Source organism: Scleropages formosus, chromosome 5 (genome assembly GCF_900964775.1).
Source record: "Scleropages formosus chromosome 5, fSclFor1.1, whole genome shotgun sequence".
Lineage (NCBI taxonomy): Eukaryota > Metazoa > Chordata > Actinopteri > Osteoglossiformes > Osteoglossidae > Scleropages > Scleropages formosus.
This window is the reverse complement of record NC_041810.1, coordinates 35,416,415-35,442,708: the sequence shown is the minus strand read 5'-3', so window position 1 is coordinate 35,442,708 and position 26,294 is coordinate 35,416,415. Positions and strand designations below refer to the sequence as shown.

General features: G+C 42.4%; 1 protein-coding gene across 1 annotated transcript in view; it reads left to right on the top strand.

Moving 5' to 3' along the window:
• The window catches only part of mcc (MCC regulator of WNT signaling pathway), a 116,998-nt gene that overhangs the window by 82,703 nt on the left and 8,001 nt on the right, over positions 1-26,294 (top strand). Inside the window, exons 8-17 of the mRNA XM_018734391.2 lie at positions 6,742-6,882; positions 7,058-7,147; positions 8,711-8,859; positions 10,280-10,420; positions 14,157-14,257; positions 15,178-15,361; positions 16,995-17,229; positions 18,797-18,985; positions 24,769-24,866; positions 25,103-25,225. Coding sequence (XP_018589907.2) covers positions 6,742-6,882; positions 7,058-7,147; positions 8,711-8,859; positions 10,280-10,420; positions 14,157-14,257; positions 15,178-15,361; positions 16,995-17,229; positions 18,797-18,985; positions 24,769-24,866; positions 25,103-25,225 — 1,451 coding nt within the window. The remainder of the gene's footprint in view (positions 1-6,741; positions 6,883-7,057; positions 7,148-8,710; positions 8,860-10,279; positions 10,421-14,156; positions 14,258-15,177; positions 15,362-16,994; positions 17,230-18,796; positions 18,986-24,768; positions 24,867-25,102; positions 25,226-26,294) is intronic.

Below are 26,294 nucleotides of genomic sequence, written 5' to 3'. Positions count from 1 at the left end.
CTTACAGAGTTAGAGCTGCAGGAGTTAAGGCAATCCACCCAGAAATGCTCAATGTGCTGCATGTTGTTGGGGTGTCTTGCATCACTTGGTTCTTTTGCATTGCTTTCAAAACCTCTTGTTGTTTTTTTCTTCAGCAGCATCTGTTAAATCCACTCCTTCATCTGGGACAGTACTACCCAGTTCTTTGTCCAAGCTCTTATTCTTTCCACACTTGATTAGTGCAATTCCCTTCTGATAGCTCTTCCTGTGTCTGCCATCTGCCTTCTCCAGTTTGTACAAAAAGCTGTTGCTCATTTATTACACAATTTTCCGCGTTGTACACAAGCCACTTGTCTGCACTCGTGCCTGTTCTGCCTCCTCTTCACAGCTAGGATCCATTGAATGACCCTCATCCTGAATGCATCGCTCCACCACACTTGGCTCCTTCCTACCTCCTGTCTCTCAATTCTGACTCCTGTCCTCAAGAAATGCTCCGCTCAGCCTCTGCTTGCCTTCTTCCTCTTTCCAGGTGTACAAAGGACAACTGGTCATTCTCTCCCACTGGGGAACTGGGGAATGGACCTACTTAAACACCTTCTCCGACTTTTCCCATAGTACTTCATTGTTTTACTCTTGTACTTTCTGTAAATGTGTGAATAACCTCTAAGCTTATTATTTTCTTGTTCATAGAACTATTTGTTCTGATTTTTTGCCCCCCTTTACTGGTGATAATTTCTGTCTGTCTTTCTTTCTCTCTTTCTTTCTTTCTTTCTTTCTTGCTCTGTCTTCCTGGGCTGTCACAGTACCTTCGGGATCATAAGATGAGGCACCTGGGAAGCCCCTGGCAGTGACAGCACACTGATGCATGCTGGGTTGAGTTGCCTGACATCACTGGATTATGGACCCTGCCTGCACTCATGCCAGTTCAGCATCAGCTGCTTGAAATGTACCTCTCATCTATAGTGACACAGGCATGTTATAATTCACTACAGTCCCAAAAAAGCTGGGCAGTCATTGGTGTCTGGATTCTCAGAGGTTTATCTTTTGTTTTCCTTTCCTCTGTTTCTAAATGGCTTTTCTCAGTAATAATTCATTAACAATTGTTTTCATGGCTCATTTTTGCTCTTTTTCAAATGTTGTGTTAACTGTACATGCTATGATACTTTTTATAAATAACGTTATATGAAGAATTACCTGAATTGCGATCGTTTCTGTGCTTGGTTGATATTGTGTTGGTCACAACACAGTATCTCAACACAGTATTTCATCATAGACTGCAGCAGGCGGTTTTTTTTTTTTTTGCCTTGCATGAGCTATCCTATCCGTTGCTTTGGACAAAGGCATCAGCAAAGTTAACAAACAAATAATGAATAACCGTTGAGGCCATTGCAGGGTCACAGTGGCAAGAGCCTTTCCCAGCAGCACAGAGCACAAGGCAGGGTGCACAATACCAGTTGCAGTGTCAAAAATTCACCTCACATGCCTGTGTTTGTACCATGGGAGGACACGAGAGCATGGAGAGAAAGCAACAGCAGCACAGGGAGGACAGGTGCACTCCCCACAGAACCACATTCAATTTAAATTCAGTTTTCATCCAGGTTTAGTTCAATTTAACCATATTGAAATCCACAGCAGAGAATCTGTGAAGCACCAGCATTACCTGCTGCACCATCCTGTCAGTCACTAACCCACTCTTTTTTGTCAAGCACCTGTCAGGGTGGCAGTGATCCAGAGTCTGTCCCAGAATTACTGGGCACTGGGCTGAGAGTGCTGCATCCTGGATGGGATGCCAGTCTGTTGTAGGGAAGCCACACACTCACACAGGGACACAGTACAGGCCGTTTAGAATCACTAAAATTAAAGGTGATAAAATGTCAAAGTAAAAAGTGGTCATTTTTCATTATATTCTATTTATTATTGCTATCTTTGAGATTTTCACAAAACCCATCCTGTGTTCACTTGGCTTTGAATAGGGGGCTGTTGACATTATATTTTTCCATTTACATGTCATGGTTGGGCTTCGCGAGGATGGACTCAAGTGCAGAGTTTCGTAAACAGACGTTTAATAAATAAAACCAAAATGGAATCCAGAAGCAAAGTCTTGGGACAGGCGTTGGTCAGGCGATCAGCAAACGTAGTACAGAGGGCTAGACAAAGAATGAGGTCAGGAATGTACAGGCAAAGGTCGATGTCAGAAGAGGTTCACTGTGGCACGGCTCGAGAGGAAACAAAGGAGGCAAAACAAGGTTCCGCATCTAGGCTCCTCGGCGTCCCTCTTTATAGCCGTTTCTATTAGGAAACAGCAGGTGTCGCCGATGTGCCGGCTGCGGGGGATGTGACATTACATCTGTTTCACTATATGGAAGAACAAGTCAACAAACTCTTGACAAATCAAACATTTTTTCAAGTAATTATTCTATTCAGCCATGCAGCATTATTGCATTCAATAAGGAAGTTCAAGTAACTTCTGAAAAATTGCGTACATTTCTCAAGCTTATATAATATAGCAAAAGCATGATCTTGGATGTGTACAGGTATCATGTCCAATAAAACTGCTCAGTTTGAAAGTGCTCTGCACATGTAGCTGAAGTATGCAATTTGAAAGCTTTAAGAGAAGAAAAGAGGAACATGTCTTGGGTGTTCACAGTACACCAGGAACAGCATGACCGCATGGATGGATGTCATACCTCAGTTTGGGACACTCTGTCCAAAACAGATTCCAGAGTGGACAAACAATTGTGCAGTGACATGACCAGTATAGTTTCCCCTCCCCCTCCAGCCCTATGCCCTGCGTTGCCACGACCCCGCGTGGGACAAGCAGATTCATTCCGTGTGTGTGTGTGTGTGTATGTGTGTGTGTGTGTGTGTGTGTATAAATAAAAACTCTTGCATTATTCCACGAATACAATTAAGTTTGTTTGAAATGTGTTATTGTTTGCAGGTAAAACTGTCTTCTGGAGTATTTTTATTTGTTGTAGGTTTTTCTGAGATTTCTGCAGAAATTAAGCCATGAATACATTGTTTATAAATGAATTACTATTGAGTTACCAACATATTCCCAGTGTTAACTTTGTTCTTAAGGTGAGGATCCAATGTATCCCTAGACCCTTGAAAAAGAACTATAAGGGTCAAAGATAGTGTGCTCATGTTAGCCTTTTTGGAGTATCATGCTCAAAGTACAGGAATATAATTTATTACTGAGTGTGATGCAGTCGGGATGAAGATTCAGGATTCAAGAGTTTATTGTCATGTATACAGTAAACAGTTCGTTACACCATACAATGAAATTCTTACTCTGTGAATCCTCTCAGCAGCTAATGACATAAATTGTAAGGACATAAGGAAAGAAAAACACAAGGCGTAAATCACAAATTACAAAAATTACAATGAGTGCAAAAATCACAAATTTACAAAAATTACTATTAGTGCAAAATTCCAAGAAACAAAGTTATATACGTATATAAACTGTGCAGTGCGCGATGTAAACATGGAAGTCGTACATGTGCAACGTCCTGCAGAGGTAGATTGGGTCAATTTGCAGTTGAAAGGAGGTCTGTATTTGTGTGCGCAACGTATGCGGAGGTAGTCTGTGGTCTCTGATGTTATTGGCGTTGTGGATGTGTGTGTGTGTGTGTGTGTGTGTGTGTGTGTAGGAGGGATGGGGGGTAGTTGATACCTTTCAGGCTCAGAGGGTAATCTGTGTCTGCCATGATGGGTGGAGAGACAGTGGATAGGTATCTTTCACAAGCCTGATGGCCTGTGGGTAAAAACTGTTTCTCAGCCTTGAAGTTCTGGCTTTAACACTTCTGTAGCGTCTGCCTGATGGTAGGGGTGTGAAAAGGCTGTGCTGGGGATGACTATTGTCCTTGATGATGTTCATGGCTCTCCTGATGGTTCTGGCCTTGTATAGGCTCTCCAGTGATGGTAAGGACGTTCCAGAGATGGTTTGGGCAGCTTTCACCACTTGCTGTAGCGCCTTACGGTCCTGTACTGTGCAGCTTCCAAACCAGACTGTGATAGAGCTGGTGAGGTCGCTCTCGATTGTACACCTATAGAAGCTTCTGAGGATTCGGCTTGGCATGCCAAATTTCCTCAGCCTTCTCAAGAAATGCAGACGCTGATGTGATTTCTTGACCAGATGTGTTGTATTGTGAGACCAGGTGAGATCTTCAGTAATGTGAACACTCAGGAATCTGAAGCTGCTCACCCTCTCCACCACTGTCTCACCAATATGCAGTGATGAATGTTGCTCCCTCCTTCTCCGTGGATCGACTATCAACTCCTTTGTTTTGCTGACACTGAGCGAGAGATTGTTGTCGTGGCACCACTTCACTAGGTCAGCCACTTCCCTACTGTATGCCAACTCATCTCCTCCCGTTATCAGTCCAATGACTGTCGTGTCGTCAGCAAATTTGATGATGCTGGTGTTGTTCTGAGAAGCCACACAATCATGGGTGAAGAGTGCATAGAGCATGGGGCTGAGCACGCAGCCCTGTGGAGTTCCTGTGTTTATGGTAATTGACCTGGACGTGTGGTTCCCAATTTTCACGGATTGGGGTCTGCCCATTAGAAAGTCCAGAACCCAGTTGCAGAGGGTGGGTGGCACACCAAGATTGTGAAGCTTGTTGATGAGCTTCGAAGGTATCACTGTGTTGAATGCTGAACTGTAATCAATGAACAACATTCGAACATAGCTGTCTTTGTTCTCCAGATGGGTGAGGGCAGTGTGTATTGTTGTGCTGATGGTGTCCTCTGTGGATCTGTTCCGTCTGTATGTGAACTGGAGAGGGTCCAGAGTGTTCAGAGTGATGGTCTGGATGTACCTCATGATGATTCTCTCGAAGCACTTCATCACTATTGGAGTCAGTGCAATGGGTCGGTAGTCATTGAGGCAGGATGCTTTGTTGTTTTTTGGCAGCAGCAGGATAGTGGTCCCCTTTAAGCAGGTGGGAATTGAGGCTCATGCAAAGGACAGATTGAATATATCGGTAAAGACATCAACTAGTACCGATGAGCAGGTTCTAAGTACGCGTTAAGGGATGTTTTCTGGGCCGGCTGATTTCCATCGGTTTGTTTCCCCAAAAGTCTTTGCCACATCTGCAGATGTGACCATGAATGGTGGGTTCTGTGTGTTCGCACCCGTCAGTTTAATACCCAGTGGTTCGTTGTTGAAGACCTTGAAACGGGCAAAGAATTTGTTGTTTGTCAGGTGTGATGCAGCGGTCAGTGATCTCACACCTGCTTCTTCTCCAATAGTCCGTGATGTTCTGTAATCCCTGCCACATGCGCCGGGTGTCAGCCATAGTGTAATGACACTCCAGTCTCAGTCTGTATTCCCTCTTGGCAGCCTTAATGGCTCTTCGAAGATCGTACCTGGCCTTCTTGTAGTCACTGGCATTGCCTGAAACAAATGCAGTAGAGTGGGCACGCAACATGAATCGAACTTCACAGTTTATCCACGACTTTTGGTGGGGGTATGTCTGGATCTGTTTGGTGGGCACAGTGTTCTCGACGCAGGTGCTAATGTAGCTGGTTACTGCTGACGTGTAGTCATCAAAGTCAACAGTACAGTCCTCGCGCAGTCCTCAAAAATAAAGCACCTCCATTTATGGGCTGGTGGCTCTTGCCAGGGATAAAACCAATTTGTTCCTCGATGTAAGAGTGCAGCTGCTTCAGATCAAGCAATTTAAGTTTACTGGGGTTCTTCTCATAATGGCAAGAGCTACCAGAGATTTGAGGAAGTGGCTTAGTGCAGCAACTTTGGTATTGTAAACGCTGTGTAGAACTGTGATGGTGGAGCAGGTGTTGAGTTCTCCAACAGTGTTTGTGTTTTTCCATTTGGTCATCCTCATCCTCAAGGTCTCTGGTCTTGAGTCTTAGCTTGTAAACAAAAGAAAACCAGGTAAAAGGTAAAAGTGGCACAAAGGAGGTTCCGCCCAGGGTGCCAGGGCTCACACTCAAGGCTCACACTTGGCTAACCTTAGTGACAGGGTGAGGAGCTCAGCAGTCATGGAAGCCCTTGAAGTCACTGCTCCTCCATGTTATGAAGAGCCAGTCAAGGCTGTGTAGTTTGAATGCCTTCTAGGTGTCTCCCTTGAAGGATCTGTCTCCTGTCAACCTGGACAGATTAGATGGTCTCAGATCTGGTCTGGAAATACTTGGAAGTTCATGAGGAGACTTCCTGCAGAAAGGGAGGTATTGTGTGCCCTGTTCAGCCTAGTGCAAAGAGGAATCTCACTAAGATGAGTAGTTTGAAAGTATCTATGGAAGAATTAAGAGTCTCTCCCTGTTTGTTAAATTTATACTTGACATCATAGAATTACAGACTGAATCTGGCATACAGATGGTGCAAAACTAGGTGCTCTGTATAGCGTTTTATAAACAGATGAGAGAAAAAGGATTTAATGGCATTTGTGCAGCGGTACGAACCAGGTGTAGATATAATCAGAGCTTGGGCTGAAAACTGAAAGTGTTAGTGTACACAGGAACTCTGTGGATGTTTGAGGAAAGGACAATTAAACATGTAAGTGTATGAGCAGAGAGATGGCTCCATTGGTATGCACTTATTCCTGTCCTTGTTTTCTGGGTAAGTCGCAGTTTCCTGCACGCTTATTCATATTTTTAACTGTAGTCAAATTTTTAATGGCCCAGTGTGTCTGTATATGTCCTATTGACGATATGAAAAGTTGGCTTGAGGGCAAGGATTTAACATGGTCCTGGGATACAGCACTGCGTCTTGGGTGACAGTACCTGTCTTGATAGGTTCGAGAGCTGCAGATGCGCTTCCATAATGTCCAAGTGGACAGTCACTGTAGTCCCAGTCGGCCATCCCTGCTCAGCCGTCCCATGAACCCTAGTGCTGGTGAGATCACAGGCAACAGCAGCGATGTTCCAGTTGCAAAGGTGAGTACCAGGCAGGGAAACATGAGCTAGAAAGAGACACGTTTTTTATTTTGTACTCTTAATTTTTTTGTCACATTTATTAGTCACAGTTTTGTTGTTTTTAACGAAGATGTGACTGTGAAGCAGAGGTCTGTATATGGCATGTGTCTTTTTTTTTTTTTTACATTTTTTTCAGCTTGCAGAACGTGTAAAGATTTCCAAAACTCGATCTGACACAACATCCAATGAGAAGGCCGTTCTAGGCTCAGAAATAAGCAGCGTTGGGGTGAGAAACAACAGTACATTTATATTTATTCATTTAGTAGTGTCTGTACTTTCCACAACATTTTTTCCCACTCAACACACAATGTTAGTATTTAGCCATCACTCCCTAAAACCTTTCATATATTTATACAGCAGAGCAGTGTAACACATTCTGTTATGCTCAAGCTGTTCAGTTTCTTCCGTTCATTTGAAACTCATTTATGGACTGTGGGAGGAAACCGGAGCACCCAGAAGAAACCCACACAAATATGGGGGGGGGCATACAATCTGCACACCTATACACTGGACTGAAACACATCTGAACCCTGAAGCCAGGACCCAGAGACTGTGAGGCACCAGTGATACACGTTGCCTCGGCGTGCATTAAGGAGAGAAAACTGTTTGCTATTCATGCATTTATCGAACTCCAGCGTCTGTTCAGCAAAGAACATTTTATAGAGACACAGGCTGGGGACTGTAAATAGGGATCAAAAATATTATCAGTCAGCGGTATGACAAAAACATATTTTAGATACATCTCCACCCTGTTATGGCTATGGCCAAAATATATTTGTTTGTTAATGACACCTTAACCTGTTAATACATCTGAATATCCTTTAGCATGATCATCTGTGCACTAAGCCATCACTGGAACCACAGACTTGACAAGGAAAAAGTGAATAGTCATTTTCAACTGATATCCTGAGTGAGAAATGTTCGGAAGAACGTTTATTTCATACTGCACATTTTTTTCATCAACACTGACCAACAGCACACATGAGCTGTACGCGTAGCAGAAACAATGTGAATCAATTCAGTCTCACACTCATATTCAGTTTGTTTACTCTGCGACAGATGTTTTGGAAAACACAATTAAAAATGAATACATAGCAAAATGCTTAACTTGCATGTTTTTTGCATGAAGAGCCACTGCAGTTTCCTCTGTTCTCAGGTTTCATAAGACACTCATATCAGTGTAGTTGGATACATATTATGAAGCATGTATGTTATGGACACTCCACTAATTTCATGGCAGCTTTCATAGATACCGCAGCACTGGGCTAATTTTTTGAGCTTATTTGTCTGTTTTTTGAGGAATGTTTAAGTATATTTTTTTAAAGAAAACATCAAATTGGAAATCATTAATGCAAAATGAGCAAATGGCGTGTGAAAATGGGACCTACAGCACTTTGTGTGGTACATTATAGCCAGTATCTCAGCTTTGCTTGAGTGCTGAAGATAAGTGTTTCGTACTAGTTGGTGACCATATTGAACATGTGACAGTGCTTGGTCCACATCAGTGTTTCCAGTTGTGTCTTATGGGGGTAAAAATAGCGCTACTTCACAGTCTTTTCATTTATGAAGCACTTTCATATTAATGTCTTCAATCAGAGACCACTTTATTCAGAGACAGCACAATATTTCACTGAAAGAACTCTTAAATTTCACAGCATGTCTTGTTTAGTACAGTAATTCTAAACCAAGAACGGATCAGCGGATGTGTGATAAGATGCGTTGAAGCTCAAGTGTGATTTGCTCACATGGTGTGATAACAGTGTGGTAACCCTTGCAATTATTTCAACAGGTGTCCAGTAATGTTGCAGAGCATTTAGCCCATTCGTTGCAAGACTGTTCAAACATACAGGAAATCTTCCATACACTCCACGCTCATGGATCTGCTCTTTCTGAGAACCAGATCAGGGAGTTTGAGGTGGAGACTGAACGACTGAACAGGTGAGGCCTGCCGCAAACAGGGCCTGTTAACTGAAACGTCTGCATTGTACGGTTTCCCTGCGTTGGGCACGTGCAAAAGGTACTGATGTCCAACTTCTTCGGTACGACTCACTCTATCACAAAGGTTTTGAGAACGAGAAAATACCACTCAACTTACAGGTTATTGTTCCAGCATGGATTTGGGCATTGGCTCTAAAATAAACAAATCAAACTATTGTTTTGCTTCCAAACAGAGCAGAACTGGGTCAACAGCAAAGTGACAGAATCAACTTACTGCGGAAGTTCTGGTTTATACAGGGAGTTAAAACAAATGAAACGCAAGTATTGCAGTCTTTCACAGGAGTTGTCATTACGGCCCAATTCAAGAAGATCCAAAAAGGTGACCTGATCTTGCAGAGTTAATTTAGCATCACTTGAATCAGCCACATTTTTACAGAGGTAGCTTCTACAGTGAATCGGATGGAGGCAAATCAACCTTTAAAAAATATATATTTTAAATAGATCAATGAATGAACAATGCTTGAGTAAGTCTGCATCCTGTCACTTTCATAAAATAAATACAGGCATACCCCCCGCTGCCTGCCCTTAACTTTTCCTGAACATGGGGTGGATAATGAAAGGCGAATAGCGGGACCCCATTTACTGTTATTCTTTATAGGAAAAATGAAATTCGTTTCCCAGCCCATCCCAAAAACCCCAAGTAACTTTGATAAATGTCTTTAAAAATCATATAAAACATTTCAAGTAGTAATAAATTTAAATAGTCATAATAATAAAGTACAGTAGTACACTCACAGTAAATTGTATGTTTTATGTTGTATGCTACAGCAATCAAATAGAATTTATCTCTTGTAACTTTCATTCATTCATTGATTAAAGAAACCTGTAAAGTAGAGCTGATTATCAATTTGTCTTACCTAACATGTTTATGGATAGAAGTTTGTGTACCCTTTGCAATTACCTGGATTTATGCATTAATTACTAATAAAATGTGCTCTGATCTTCAACTAAGTCACAATAATAGACACTGAATCTGTTTAAACTAACAGCACAAAAACAATTTCTCAGATTTTTATCGCACGACTCGCCACAATGGGAAGTAGTGGGGACTTTTTGTTTGTGAAGAGTTGAATGTTGAGTGGATTTTGTTGTTAAACAATGGACAGCTTTCATTCAACATCTTTTTGTACAATTTACAAATACAAGTCTAAATACCCAAGTGCTTCAAACTGTATTTGTGAAAAAGACTTTAGGCAGGTAATTTGCTTGGCATTTTCCTGTTTTACTATAATATTTATTAATATTTTTACAATAAAGTAAGGGTGGATGTAGCATTTTTAACAGAACATGCAGGAAATTGTATGTTTTTACATTTGTATGTCTTGTTTTATTTTTATAAAATTTTTTTCGTTCGTTCTAGTCGAATTGATCACTTAAAGTCCCAAAACGACTTGCTGGCCATCACACTGGAAGAATGCAAAAGCAATGCAGAGAGGATGAGTATGCTGGTGGGAAAGTACGAGTCTAACGCAACAGCTTTACGTCTTGCCCTCCAGTACAGGTTAGTATTCCACACCTTTCCATCCAGCTTTCTGCTACTGCTCTTGAAAGATTGTTGCACCACTTTTTAGTTGATCTAAAATCTCAGTTATCTTAAATAATAACAATAAACTAATGCACTAAGGATGATTCATAATGTTTCCTATTCATGTTTCAAAGGGATTTCAAATTCATTAAACCTCGAAAGGTTTTGTCAGAGACAGTGCCTTGTAAAAGTATTCAAGCCCCTTAAAAGCTCCATTTCCTAGATTTGAAAAGCAGGGTCGCTGTGAACCGGAGCCTAACCCAGCAATGCAGGGCACATGGCTGGAATGGTAGGGGACACGCTCGGGACAGGATACCAGCACTTCAAGCAGGACTTGAACCCCACACTCACCACAGAGCGGGCACCGCTCAAAACCACTGCACCACCACCCCTCTGCATACATACACATATTCTTCCAATAAGTATTTTTATTGTAAACCTAAGTGTTCTAATAGTTTATTTTCAATGCCAATAATTTGTCAAAAGATTTAAAAAAAAAAAAAACTTGAAAAAACTCTGCTTGCATGAGTTTAAATAGCAGCTGGTGACTCGTATCGGCAGCCTCTTGGTGGGAAGACTCGGGGTGCAAAGACAAAGGAGTCTACCTGCAAGAGTCCACCAAGGAAGTCCACCGTCACTATGTGAACTCTGCCGTCGCCAACCAGTTCTTCGTGGGATCATGAGTCATACATGTCAATCATCAAATTTGTCTACAGATACTGAACTGTGTGACACCACCACCAGAGACTCAGACGCTCCTGCTGCTACAGTAACCTGGTTTATCCTCGTCTGTCAAACCCTCCATCCTGCTTCAGTGTCTCCATGGGACTCTGGAACTGCTGATCTGCTATGAGGAAGGCTGACTTCATACCTGCCTACACCTCCCATCTCTCACTGGACCTCCTGGCCTTAACTGAAACCTGGATCATAACTGCCTTCATAACTGCTCTCATTCCACCGCTGTTGAAGAAACCCACTCTGGATCCTAATCCTCTGGTGACAGATAAATCCCATGCTGACTGAAGGTGATGACCAACTGCCATGATGGACGAGACGTCTGGGGATCCAAGATACTATATAGCAACAATATCATTATTACTTGTTAACTGACTTAGAATTGTTACTTACTCTAGAATGCCCAGGAGGAGTGGGCAATCACTGACCCTTGGACCCCCAGAGGTTTTTTTCTCCCTCGATTTTAAGTTGGGAGTTTTTGTTCCTTTCCTCCGTGGCCAGTAGGCATACGTATAGCTCTATAAAAGTACTATATTATGGTAGTAAGTAGTCAATTGTCTTCTTTGTTTCATATCTGATGTATTTGTTTTTCTTGCCTTATGCCTGTGTTAAAGTGCTCTGTGTCACTGCGTGAGAAGAGTGTTCTATAAAAATAAATTGAATTCAATTCAATTGAATTAACTCAGTCCAAAACTCCAGGCTGGTCTCCCTCCTGTCCTTCCTGTCTAAAACTCTGAAACGGGTGACCTGTGATCAACTATCTGAATTCCTCACCTGGAACCATCCCCTCGATGGATATAAGTCAGTCACTCCACGGAGACGGCACTCCTGGCGGTGTCTGATGCTCTCCAGTCGGCTAGAACCGCCTCCCTCTCCTCGGTCCTCATCCTTCTCGACCTGTCTGCAGCATTCATCACTGTCAACCACCAGGTTCTACTCTCCTCTCTTAGTCAGCTTAGGATCAAAGGAATGGCACTAAGATGGTTTGAGTCCTACCTATCTCACACATTATACCAAATGGTCTGGCGGAGCTCCCGTTCTTCTTCTCTGCCTCTCTCAACCGGTGTCCCGCAGGCTTGGTACTGGGTCCTCTTCTCTTCTCGATCTACACCTCCTCCCTTGGCCCTGTCATTGCCTCCCATGGATTCAAATACCACTGCTACGCTGATGATACCCAGCTCTTCCTCTCCTTTCCACGTGGAGCATCAGACATTCCCGTGCGCATCGCTGCCTGTCGGTCATCTCTGCATGGATGTCTGATCACCCCCACCAACTCAACCTCTCCAAAACTGAGAACCTACACCTCTCAGCTGGCTTGGCTTCCTGTCACAATCTATTGATCAAACTGGACAACTCACTCATTGTGCCTACCTCCTCGGCTAAGAGTCTGGGAGTGATGGTGAGTAACTCAAGTCTATCTTTCTCTCAGCACATTGAAGACACAACCTGATGCAGATACATCCTGAATAACATCCGCAGGCTTTGTCCTTACCTCACAACTGACTCTACCCAACTTCTTGTCCAGGCCATGGTGACATCCCGTCTGGACTACTGCAGCTCTCTCTTGTCTTGCATCCCACTACTGCTATCAAACCTCTACAGCTGATACAGAACGCTGCTGCATGAATTGTGTTTGACTTGCCGAAGCGTTCCCATGTATCTCTTCTACTTGTTTCTCTGCACTGGCTTCCTTTAGCTGCCCGGATCAGATTTAAGACCCTGGTTATTGCCTAAAAATGCATCAATAGAACTGCTCCTTGCTATTTACAAGACTTGATCAACCACTACATCTCAACCAAACTGCTTCACACTTCTGCCTGCTTGGTGGTCCCGCACACGAAAAGCAAAGCACGGAGGTTCTCAGTTCTGGATCCGTTGTTGTGGAACGACCTCCCCCTCTCACTCAGAACTGCTGAAACTCTGTCCACACTTAAAAAGGATCTGAAAACTCACCTCTTCCAGATTCACTTCGCCCACCATCTCTTAAGCTCATGTAAGGTGTAAATGTTCATGCACCATAACTTTATGATCATGCCCGGATAAGCCTTCACACAGCCACTGCTCCTGTATTGTACGTAAATGTTTGTCTATCTGGGGAAAAAAAAACATAAATTGTAGGAAGGTGATCAGTATTCGTCTGTTTTGAGTTTTATGCCATTACTCGTGTGATGAGCATTGGTACATATAGTGGAAAGAAACAAAATATCTTTTCTTAAGAATCAAGCATCTGTAACTGTGTTTGTCTTTCTCCTAATGTAATGCAACAAATTGTATTCTCTGAGATATATGTTGCATTGGAGAAAAGCATCTGCTAAATTAATAAATGTAAACATTATACACACACACACACACACACACACACACACTGTTTGAAACCGCTTGTCTTGAAACCCGGAGCCTAACCCAGCAACACAGGGCTCAAGGCCGGAAGGGGAGGGGACACACCAGGATGGAGGATGGAACGCCAGTCCGTCGCAAAGCACCCCAAGCAGGACTCGAACCCCAGACCCACCAGAGAGCAAGATCCTTCCAAACCCACTGTGCCTAAACATTATATTAAATGTAAATTAAATTATTTGTTTGAACTGGAATTAAAACATTGGTAAATATGGTCACCAATTAAACATTCAATTTCATAGCATACCTTTATTTGCCAGAGCGAATAATAGAGTACGTCAAATATACATGTCTACCTGCAAATGCTACAAGGTTTTTGCAAATTTCAAATTTTTCAACATACAGTGAAATAATTGCTTTTGAAAAATATCCCCTAACTCCACGTCTCTAGATGTACGCAACCTCATTACCATTTTTCCGTCTTCCTGCTTTGGTTTCGTACACAGTACGTATACTGTAAGATCACACTTTGTTGCTTTAAATGCTGGCGGACAGTTCCTCAAGCTGTTTACGTTTATTCCTCTTTCACGTGCACATGTGTGTCGTTGCTGTTGAGAAGAGTCCTGTGTTTTTTCCACAGTGAGCAGTGCCTCGAGGCCTACGAGATGCTGCTCACGCTGGCAGAGACCGAGCAAAGCCTGGTGTATAAGCAGTTCCAAGCAGCACATCTGGGGACTCCAGGTGCGTTTCACTGGGATTGGATATTCTGTACCACCAACATTTTTACGAGCCAAATTATGCATGTTTTTTCAACACTTAACAAAGGTGGAAACTGGGGAAACTGATATCTGTAGTAAAATGTTACGTGTTTTATTTAAGATCCATTAATCCCTTGAAATTTTTTGTTCCATTCAAAAAACTTTTAGTTTTTTTTTCATGCGTTTATGCATTATTGCATAGGTAAACATGAGCCGTTTTAGTAAAAGTTTTAATTAGAAAGTAATTTGTTTAAATTTCTCACATATAATTGCTTTATTAGGCGTAGAATATAATTGTCATTCTCGCCTTACATTTGACTATATTTTAAAATGTACCTCATGAGTTTTTATTTCACGTGAAATGAATTGCACCTTTTTTAATTTACTCGGAGTTGATTATCTCTTTCTGAATGAGTTATTTAAAGAGTTTACAGCCATGCAGCAAAACTGCTTGAAAAATTTGAGGAAATGCCATTCAACTACCTACATTCTTCAGACTAATAAAATTATTTTAGACAGTACTCTTCTCATACTTTTGCTTAGACCTTTGGTGTCCCTGTGGTAAGTTTATTAGACATTTTTTTTGCACTTAGACTTTTGAAAATTATTGGTTGATGCTCTGAATGAAGACAAAGCTCCCAGTAAATGTCTATTCCTTGTGATTCCATGTCTTGTTTTTGTTATGTTTTAACTGAAATCACTATGACTATGAAGCCAGCAAGCCAGCTGTCTGTGTTCTGTGGCACAGTCTTCCTTTTGCTCCTGGTTTGACAAATACCACTTTCTTTAAAACTACACTAATTGTAACCCTCATCAAACTGACCTGAGACCTCAGCAGAATGGTTCCTTTGTGTTCATAATTCTTTGTGTGCTGTCTTTTCTGTTTTGACACAATTTACCTAGGAGAAGAGTCACATGAAAACAGTGTCCCTCAGATCCTCAAACAGGCCCATGTGTGCCGTAAAATGGCAGAGAACGCTGCCAAAGACTTGCTGTCCAGGCTGGATGGAAGCTGTGGGGGAACATTTGCTATGTCAGGTTGCAGTGTTCAGCCTTGGGAGAGTCTGTCGTCCAACAGCCACACCAGGTCAGTCTGTTCATGCTATGCTCTCACCAGTAAATAGTATTGCTTCAACAAATGGAACCAAAAGTGAAAGTAGAATTCATCTGTATTCTTTCTTCTGTGCTATGTGTCTGTTGTGTAAAGCATCATTCTTACTCAGAAATCAGGGTCACTAATTAACAGTGTCTTTTATTAGCTGGACACAGAGATTAGCATTCACATGCTGTGTTTTTTATTCCAGACATTTTTACGATGAAGCTGAATGTCATCAACTGTATGTTCATAGCTTTTTTATGTTGGAAGGGTAAATGATAGAATTATTCAATGTTGTATACTGTCATCTTGAATTTCCAGAATGAACATTTGAAATGGCTCTGAGGTCTAGTAGATTTCTAACCACATTAGATATACAGTTAATGGGTGAATCTAGGTGCAGAGTTTATCTACAGGCATACAGACCTGAGACAAATGTTTAGGCAATACATAAGAAGAGAGTCAAGAGCAGGAATAGAAATGATAAGATAACAGTAGGAAAAGCAAGACTGATGTGGTTCTCTCACGTTTACCAGTTTATTTTTTACACAGTTCTGATTGGCAGGTGCAGATCGAACGTGCTGAAAGGTTCCTAGAATTCTGGCAATGATCACGCAAGATATTGTTACCCAGGGTCATGACAGGATTAAAGAATGTTTTCATAGTAATAATGATATAGAAGGATAATATTCTATGGGAGAATAGTCTATGGAAAATGCCTAGTTTATTGAAAATTCCATACAGTAGGCTGTCGTACAGAAATTATAAATCATGACCACCTGTTTAGACAGGACAGGATATTTCACTTAGCAGATGCTTTTCTCCAACCTGTAAAATACAAGTGTATTATTTTTAGCTAACCAATTTGGATTCATCAAAGCTACAATGTATAATATACAAACATTAAACATTAAATTGTACACACAGTACAAAAAAAGTTGTAATGCCAAATGCCAACACATTACCTGGCGTTGGTAACTGTCGAGTACAGCCAGTAGGGAGGAACATGGTTGTTGCAGAGACTGAAGGGTCTGCTCAGGAGGTCATACTGCAGGGGGAAGTACGCTCATTGGATTGCCAGGCCTGCTTTTTAAGTGGTGCTCTAGAACTTACCGGCTGATGAAGACAACAGAACAGTCCTCACCCCAGCCTCCTAGGAGAGAAATGCCCCAGACCCTTGCGCATAGCACCAGTTGCAAAACAAAAAAGGAGAGAAAAGACAGAACAGGCTTTCATTGTTCTCATGTGTTTGCCACTCATGGTCCTGCAGAAAATGGCCCTGTGAATGGTTCACTCTTACTGGGCCTTGGACTTTGTTCTCAGCTTTCCTTCATGTTGTTCAGCATACCCTGGGGTTCACACCCATACAATAAGTAAAAGAGGGGAAACCCCATGGAGTCCTGGGGTACTTTTTTTTTACTGCTTTAATTTTTTAGGTACTTCCCTAAATGCAAACATGTAAGGGTTCTGCATTTATTGTGAAACTGGAACAGCAAAAGATTGTGTTGACAATTGCTTATATTGATACTATGCAGAATAGTGTCACTCCATCAACATGCAAAGTATGAAGTAATATGCAAAAGATACTGATTTTAAATGTGAAAAAATGTCTTTTTATCTTCAGCACCACCAGTTCAACCACCAGCAGCTGTGACACAGACTTTACAAAGGAGGATGAGCAACGTCTGAAGGACTACATCCAACAGCTCAAGAATGACCGGGCAGCAGTAAAGCTCACTATGCTTGAGCTTGAGAGCATCTACTTTGACCCCGTCAGCTATGATGTTAAGACACGTAGTGACTGCCAGCGGCTGGACCTGGAAAATGCCGTTCTAATGCAAGAGCTTATGGCCATGAAGGTCAGACTTCAGGTGCCTCCTATGCAGTGTCAGATGTGTTCTGTTATGTGATTGTTTGCTAAGATCTTTTTAATGTCTAGATATTTAACATTTCACATGAAGGAACAAAATGTGTTTGCATAATGAACATAAAATTACATATAGCCAGAACAGACTTAAATGAGACAGGAAAAGAACAAGGTTCAGTATTACTCTATATTTTATCTGTACAACAGGGAGATGATAAAAATATCTGGTAGAAGAGACACACCTGAGTGAAGAAAAAGCACATTTTCCAAACTTAATTAATTTACAAAGTTATCCAACACCAACTGGTGCTGTGTGAAAACATAATTAAACATGACAAGTTTAGCACCAGCAGCAGGAAAACTCACACCCTTCACCAAAGGATCAGCCAACAGCAGGACGTATTCCCTGGACAATCCCCATTAATGTCATGGTTTGGGAGTGTGACATTAGAGTTTTGCAAAGTTTGACATTTGCAAAGTCACTGTCATATTTAGGTAAAGAGGTTGGGCAAGGTCAAGTTCATCCTGTTAAGGTGAACATCTCAGTTATTGCAGAAATCCCTACCTCCACACCACTGGGTGTGAGCTGTGCACATTTTTAGGAGTGGCTGGGTACGGCTGCAGTTTTCCTAACAAAGTTCTTTACTTTCCTCAGCCCATCTAAATCTTTTACATGCTCCAATGAATGCCAGCAGGCTTTAGAGAGTGTTAAAACTTGCAGCGCCAAACTGGAGCACCGGTGTCGGTAACGCAGACAGGCAGTCTGTCTGTAACACTGGCATAGTGTTGCTTCCAGAAGAGAACAGCCTTGATTACCCAGAATGCTGTTTTTCCTGTAAATTCAGTAAACATCCGGTAAACTATTCCACTGACCTTTCTCTCTCGCATCTACAACCAGAATAAGTGCGTCATGTTCACTGTACATGTTAGTCACTTGTTTTGTGGCTCTAATGTTTTTTCTGTTTACTATGACTTTGTGCGTCTTCAGGGAACAGGTAAGATTGTCACGACACACACCTTGCACACACAACATGCGTTTGTTTCAGTTGTCTAGACACGCTATGTTTGAGGCAAGTGCCACCCTTACATTTTGATTTGGGTAGTTAGTGTACGTTAGTTAGGGTACACCAAACAGTTTTAATGTTACACCTGTAACCCCTAGACAACCCTGGGTTCTAACAGAGGGGAAAGACTATATTTTCGTAAAGCATTTTTATGGTTTTGTATTGTATAGGGGGGGTGCGGTGGTGCAGTGGGTTGGACCGCAGTCCTGCTCTCCGGTGGGTCTGGGGTTCAAGTCCCGCTTGGGGTGCCTTGTGGCGGACTGGCGTCCCGTCCTGGGTGTGTCCCCTTCCCCCTCTGGCCTTGCGCCCTGTGTTGCCGGGTAGGCTCCGGTTCCCTGTGACCCCGTAAGGGACAAGCGGTTCTGAAAATGTGTGTGTATTGTATAGGACCTTATAAAAAGGAAGGATCACTTGAGCTTTGTAAAAACCATATATTTGCACAGTGAAAAAAGCAATAGGAAATTAGTCAATCACTGCATTTTCTCTGGTTGCCAGGAGGAAATGGCAGAGTTGAAATCACAGCTGTACCTCCTAGAAAAAGAAAAGAAAGCCCTGGAGCTGAAGCTCAACACGCGAGAGGCCCAGGAACAGGCTTACTTGGTGCACATTGAGCACCTCAAATCTGAAGTTGAGGAACACCAGGAGCAGTGCAAGTGGCCACTCACCTCAACAGACAGCACCACGGTAAGTACAGTACTCACAAGTTCTGTCTCCCAAAGACAAAAACAGGCAAAAATTCCAGATTGAACTCAAATCTATCAGAGACTCCCTGATGAGAATATGGTATGGTCACCTCATAGGCTGTGGTCATTTGGCCTTCTGGCTGCTGTCAGTTGGCTCCCAGGTTTTGGTCAGCTGGCTTGCTGGTAAGCGCTTGATGCTCCGCTCTGATGTGACTCTGACCAAACACTAAGGTGAAAACACTGAAGTCTGAACAGAACAGACAGACAAGAAGTGGTTTGCTCACTAGAAAACACATTACTAAGGAGATTAACTGGTAACTTTTTGTTTAAAAAATAGATTTGACAGTTGATTTGTAAGGAGTCTTTCATCCTTGGCTTTGATTGTCACTTTGGTGTAGTGTATACATACTCTGTGGCTTTGGTGTTCGTACTTGCATCAGTTATCATTTTATAGGAGCACAATCTAAACAGGAATGTGATAGATGTTGTAAATTATTGTGGTCTTTCAATCAACCACAGTTCCTGGTGACCCCACAGAGTGATCACTTCTTCATTTACTTCCAGCCCTGCCTCACCACTAGTCCCTCTTCTTCTTCTGTATCCCATTGTCACCTTTTGCTGCAACCTAAAATCTCTCTCACCCTCCTCCCTCTCTGCTACACTATCCTCTTTCTCTTCTGCTGCACAATTCTCACAGCTGTCCACAGACACTGCCCTGTCCTCTTCTCTAGACTCTCTGTCCTCTGACATCCAGAGCAGCTCGCCCCAGTCTCTCCCTATGGCTGTCTGATATACTTCGTGCCAACAAGATGAAACTCGGAGCAACAATGGTGAAAATCAAATACTCCCATGGACCTGGATGTTTACAAGGATCTACTAGCATCCTTTCACTCTGCTGTTTCCTCACCTAAAACCACAAATAACTGCAGTCTGCAATCAACCAACCACATAAACTCTTTGCCCCCTTCTCACCCCTACTCTGTCCTCCTCCTTCCTCCTCCCTGCTCTCTCACTGAGAAGAAACCCTCTCAGGATCCAGGCTCAGTACAAAGTTACAGGCTAGTCTCCTTCATCCCTTTTCTGTCACAAACTCTGGAATGGGCAACCTGTTATTAACAATGTGCATTCCTCACCCAGAATGATCTCCTCCACGGATATCAGTCTGGATTCAAAGCTGGACATTCCACCGAGACAGTTCTTCCTGGCAGTATCACATGCTCTCCAGTCAGTTAGAGTAACCTCCCTCTCCTCGGTCCTCGTCCTCCTCGACCTGTCTGCATCATTCAACACTCTCAACCACCAGATTCTACTCTCCTCTATTAAACAGCACTAAGATGGTTTGAGTCCTGCCTATCAGACAGATCCTACCAAGTGGTTTGGTGGGACTCCAGTTCTTCTCATCTGCCTCTCTCAACTGTCGTCCCACAGGGGTCAGTACTGGGTCCTCTTCTCTTCTTGATTTACACCTCCTCCCTCGGCCCTGAAATTGCCTCCCATGGGTTCAAATACCACTTCTATGCCGATGATACCCAGCTCTTCCTCTCCTTTCCACGTGGAGGATCATACATTTCCGTGCGGATCGCTGCCTGCCCATCTCTGCATGATTGTTTGATCACCACCTCCATCTGAACCTCTTCAAAACAGAGATCCTACACCTCCCAGCTGGCCTGTCTTGCTCTCATAGCCTCTCTAAAAAATTGGACAACTCACTCATTTTGCCTACCTCTTCAGCTAAGAGTCTTGGAGTGATGATTGAATCAAGGCTGTCTTTCTCTCAGCACATCGAAGCCACGACTCGGACCTGCAGATACATCCTCCACAGCATCCTATCTCTCAATAGACTCTATGCAACTACTTGTCCAGGCCATGTTGACATCCCATCTGGACTACTGCAACTCGTTCCCCTCTGGCCTAGCAGCTACTGCCATTCAACCTCTACAGCTGATGCACAAGTTGTGTTTAACTTGCTGAAACATTCCCACATACCTCCCCTCTTCGTGTCTCTGCATGGGCTTCCTATAGCTGCCTACAACAAATTCAAGACTCTGGTTATAGCCTATGAAACTATAAATGGATCTGCTTCCTGATGAAAAACATGAAAGAGTCTGAAAACCTTCTGAATGCACTGTAGACTAAGTGTGTCTGTTTTATTGTCTATGAGAATGCCATTTGCAAGGACAACCTTACTACTCACAGAATGAATATTCAGTGGGCTACATTTGGAGACAGGTAACAATATTAACATGTAAACATTTTAATGGAATGATTGAATGAATTCAGGAACATCTGGTCACCCTTTACCCTTTTGGAACTTCTTCGATATTACCTTATGACCATGCTGATGATGATCATTTGCTACACCCCACCCAGACTGCTATGCTCCTCCAGCTCTTCCCGCATGGTCATCTCACGCAGCAAAGGTCCAAAATCAAAAGCAAAAAGTTTTTAGGTTCTGATGTGGTGGAATGACCTCCCCCTCTCACTCAGAACTGCTGAATCCCTCTCTACATTTATGAAGGGTCTCAAAACTCACCTCTTTTGGACTCACTTCTCTCATGATATCTTAAGTAGATGTTAAACATGTAAATATTCATGTTCAGTAATTTTGTGATTATAAGTGTAAACTGTTGAATAATGGATAAACTGTTATGCAGCTACCCGCATGATGTAAATGTTTCTCATAATTTTGTGATTAGAAATTCTCAAAGTATGGCTAAACCTTTATACAGTTACTTGTGTAATGTACGTTGATTTATATGCTGAAATGTGACGAATTTAGATACACGTGTCTGGATCATGTCTCTCTCTGTGGATGTAATGCACTGCATTTTTTCTGCAAAATGATTGTTGTTTTGGAGAAAACAAAGTACTAAATGAATAAATGTAATCATTGTTATTGTTTAGTCATTCAGTCAGGTTCAGTTCTTTGTGACCTGATGGTCTTTACCACACAAGTCCTGCTTGTCAGTAGCTGTTTCCCTGAGCCCTTTCAAGTTCATATTCATTTCTTTAGCAATACTGTCTCTCCATCTTAGCCTATTTTTTCCCCTTATCCTTCTGCCTTCAGTCTCTCCCAGTAGCAGAATCTTGTCCAGTGAGTTCTGCCATTTTTTTTGCAATGTCTACAACCGCTCGTCCCAAGTGGGGTCACGGCGAGCTGAAGCCTAACCCAGCAACACAAGGCGCAAGGCTGAAGGGGGAAGGGTGGAAGATACTTACCTGAAATTGCTCCAGTAAATTACCTAGCTGTACAAATGGGTAACTAATTATCAGTACCTTAGCATTACAAGTTGCTTTGGTGAAAGCTGTTCACTAAATGAATCAATGTAAATGTGATGGAGGCTGAGGACTTAATGTAGCATTAGCCAAACTATAACTGCAAAGAGAGTGCATAGTGATTCATGTTCTCAGCTGTTCGGAGGCATGAGAAACCTAAATACGATATTCGTAAATGTGAGGAAGAGTCTTGTAAGCTACGGTAGGGGATATCAATAAAACTCCTTTGGTTTCCAAATGGGCATATGTTGTGGCATTCGGACTGTGTTTGCCTTTAGCTAAACTGAGAATAATCAAAGTGAAGAAGAATTTTAGTCACACAAAACTTTCAGTATTGCTCAGCATAATTCACCTTTAACATTTCTCAAAGTACTGGTGCTGCAGGTAACATTGGTGCCTCACAGCTGCTGAGCTTCTTGTTCCAGCGAATGTGCTGTCACCATATCTCGGTGTGGGGAGAATGTGCTTTCTTCGTGTCTTAAACCCGTGGTCAGTCACAAGAGACTGTGTTAGTGCTACAGGTTCTTATTAACATGCCCAATTTAGTGAGAAATGAGAACTATAGACAATATTTACAAAAGTCCACAATTCTTCCAATTTGCCATCAGTAGCACTGAGGAAAAGGGCTTCTGGGATCGAGAGCATTATTCAAGTTCAAGTTCAAGGTTTATTGTCATAAGCACCGTGTACAAGTACCATGAAATTTTTGTTTGAGTGCTTCTCCACAGACTATGAACAAAAAAACAATAGGTAGTACTGCACAAAAACAAAACAATAAATAATGCCAATAACAATAACAAGAAATAATAGTAACAATAAATAACAATAGACAGCCAGGGTACTTAAAACTGGAGAATACTTAAAGTGATAATGCAAGTAATGTGCCGATGTGCTTGGAGGGAACAGACCAACTGTAGTTATTTTCTTATGTGCCAGTTTTCCGATAAGGTTCTGAACTAATGCTATCCATGCGTCCTTCTTCGCCCCTCCAAACCAGGAGCGCAACGCATTGCAATACACTAGACATAAACTGCATATAAGTGATCTGCAAATATCCAGTTACAGTGAAGCATGAATACAGTTATTACTTACATTACCCTTGTCATTTTTATAAAATGTAATGATTAATGAAAAGCACACGCGCGCGCACACACACACACACAGTCTGAGGTTGCTTGTCCCCGGGGTGGGGGGGGCACCTAACTTGATGATACAGGGTGCAGGGCCAGAGGGGGGAGGGGAGAGGGACACACCCAGGACAGGACGCCAGTCCACCACCAGGCACCCGAAGCGGGACTCGAACCCCAGACCCACCAGAGAGCAGGACCTAGCCAAACCCATTGTACCACCACACCCCCCCAATGAAAAACAGTTCATAGCAAAGTTCCACTATAATTTGTTTTTCCATTTTCACAAGCAAGGACCACCCTAGTACAGACAGTATTTAACGCCACCTAAAACCTTTCTTGTGTTTTTGCCATGCATAAAAACAACACTTTTGGGTATTGTATCAGTGAAACACAGACATACCATGTATGGCAGGCATAGCAGTGAGAGCTGAGTATTTCTGTTGTGTGTTTATATGTGTTGGCTGTTTGTTTATGATACAAAGAATATAGCCAACTCGGTGTGTGCACCCACTAAGTTAGTTTACCTGTACAATGAAAGAGTGATGGGTGGGTGTGTTAGCGTGGTGGGTTTGGCCAGTACTTGTTGTGTGGCGGGTCTGGGGTTTGAGCCCTGCTTGGGATGCCCTCCGATGGCGTGGCATCCTGTCCCATCCTGGGTGTGTTCCCTCCCCCTTTGGACTTGCACCCTGTGTTGCAGGGTTAGGCTCCGGCTCGCTGCGACCCCGCTTGAAACAAGTGGTTGTTCATGTTGGTTGAAAGAGTAATTTTTCTCCTGAGCCCTAAGTGAGACAGAGCTGCTTCGTCACATGAACATTCAGCTCATGGTGTGCTGAGTTCCGTATTCCATTCAGTTTGTTTCTATAGAGCACTCTTCTCATGCAGTGACACATATTGTCTCTGTGTTCACAGTTGACACACAGACATGGAGGAAAGCAATAGTGAACTAGTTACGTGCTTTCCTTACCTAGGAAGTGCACAGTTGCTACTCCACAGCACTAACCCTAACCCCTATAGTTCTCAGTGATGGCTGGAATAACGGCTTCTCCAAAAACAAGCTCTTTACATTATTTATTAGTGGACACCTTTACCCAAAACTTGGTATAATACAATACAAAGGTACATACAGTTATACATTTATATACTGTAGCTAGGTCATTTGTACTGGAATATCTCAGGGTAAGTACCTTACTCAATGATACTGCATCAGAAGAAGAGGTTTGAATCCAGGTCTTTTGTTAAGTTGGTTCTACTATTCAGTACATTGTCCACTGCCCCTGTTTAAAAGAAACATATAAAACCAAATGGACTTGGTTGTTTTGGGATGGGATTGTTTTAAAACTCGTTTTTTCAGCTCTCGAGTTATTTTCTTTCCTTCTAGGACTCTGGGAAGGGAGGTTTGCCTGCTGTCAAACTGGATGATCTGCAAATACTCAATGAAAGCAGTTTGACTACAGACCTCACTAATGCACTCCAGCGGTATGTAGAACATCTTGAATTTGCTCCTTCTGTCTAGTTGCTTGGAACAACTGCACATGCATCAGGAAAATATTGAAACTTGAAGTCCTTGCTGCATAATATTCCTCAGTTTATGGAAAAATAATTTTTGGTAACTTTATCAATTTCGTATTTGAAAGTTTCCCTGCTTTTCCTCCTTCTGTTGCTCTCATTGTGGATTGATGAGTTTTACACTATTACTTCTTTACTGACCTCAGGGAGAAAAAAATCAAAAGTCGGGTCCAGGAACTAGTTGCGGCTTTGGAGAAACTGACCAAGAGCAGTGAGATTCGACACCAGCAGTCTGCAGAGTATGTCAATGACCTGAAGAGAGCAAACAGGTACTGTCTGTTTGATATTGCTTTTGTTTGGACAGGAGAAACATTTATAATAGCTACTGAAATTGTTTTCAGTTTGACACCTTTTTTTTTTTTTGTATTTCCAGTATTTGAAAAACGTTAAATAGTGGAAAATGACTGCGTTTGAGACACTCTTGCGGTTGTATAGGCTACATTTACATTTACATGTAAATTTAGCAGACACTTTTCTCCAAGCACCCCCACATGCATCTCATAGAAAATACAATTTGTACATTACATTAGGAGAAAGAGACATAGTTGCAGACATGTGATTCTTAAGTACAGTTAGTTTGTTTCTTTCACCATATGCACCCATGTTCATCACACGAGTAGCTGCATAAAACTTTCAGAATATCGACGATTTCTGATAAGCTTCCTATTATTTTTTTTTGGAGATACATATGAACATTTACGTACATTACAGGAGTAGCTGCATAAAAGCTTATCTGGGGGTGATCTTAAAGTTATAGTGCATGAACAAGTACATCTTACATGAACTTGAGAGGTCGTGGGCAAATTGAGTCTGGAAGAGGTGAGTTTTCAGACTCTTTTTATTGTGGACAGGGTTTCAGCAGTTCTGAGTGAGAGGGGGAGGTCGTTCCACCACAACGGAGCCAGAACCAAAAACCTCTGTGCTTTCCCTGGCAAATGTTGAAGAGCGTGGTCTCGTTGGGGTGTAGCGGTTGATCAAGTCTTCTAGGTAGCTGGGAGAAGTTCTGTTGATGGATTTGTAGGCGATAACCAGGATCTCAGATCTGATCTGTACAGCTATTGGAAGCCAGTGAAGAGAAACGAGTAGAGGAAATACTGTGGCAAGAAAAAGTATGTGAACCCTTTGGCATTAGTTGGTTTTCTGCATTAATTGGTCATAAAATGTCATCTCATCTTCATCAAAGTCACAAGTATAGACAAACACCATGTGCTTAATCTAGCAACACACAAACAATTATCTTTCATGGGTTTATTCTAGGGGGGATGCGGTGGTGCAGTGGGTTGGACCACGGTCCTGCTTTCCGGTGGGTCTGGGGTTCGAGTCCTGCTTGGGGTGCCT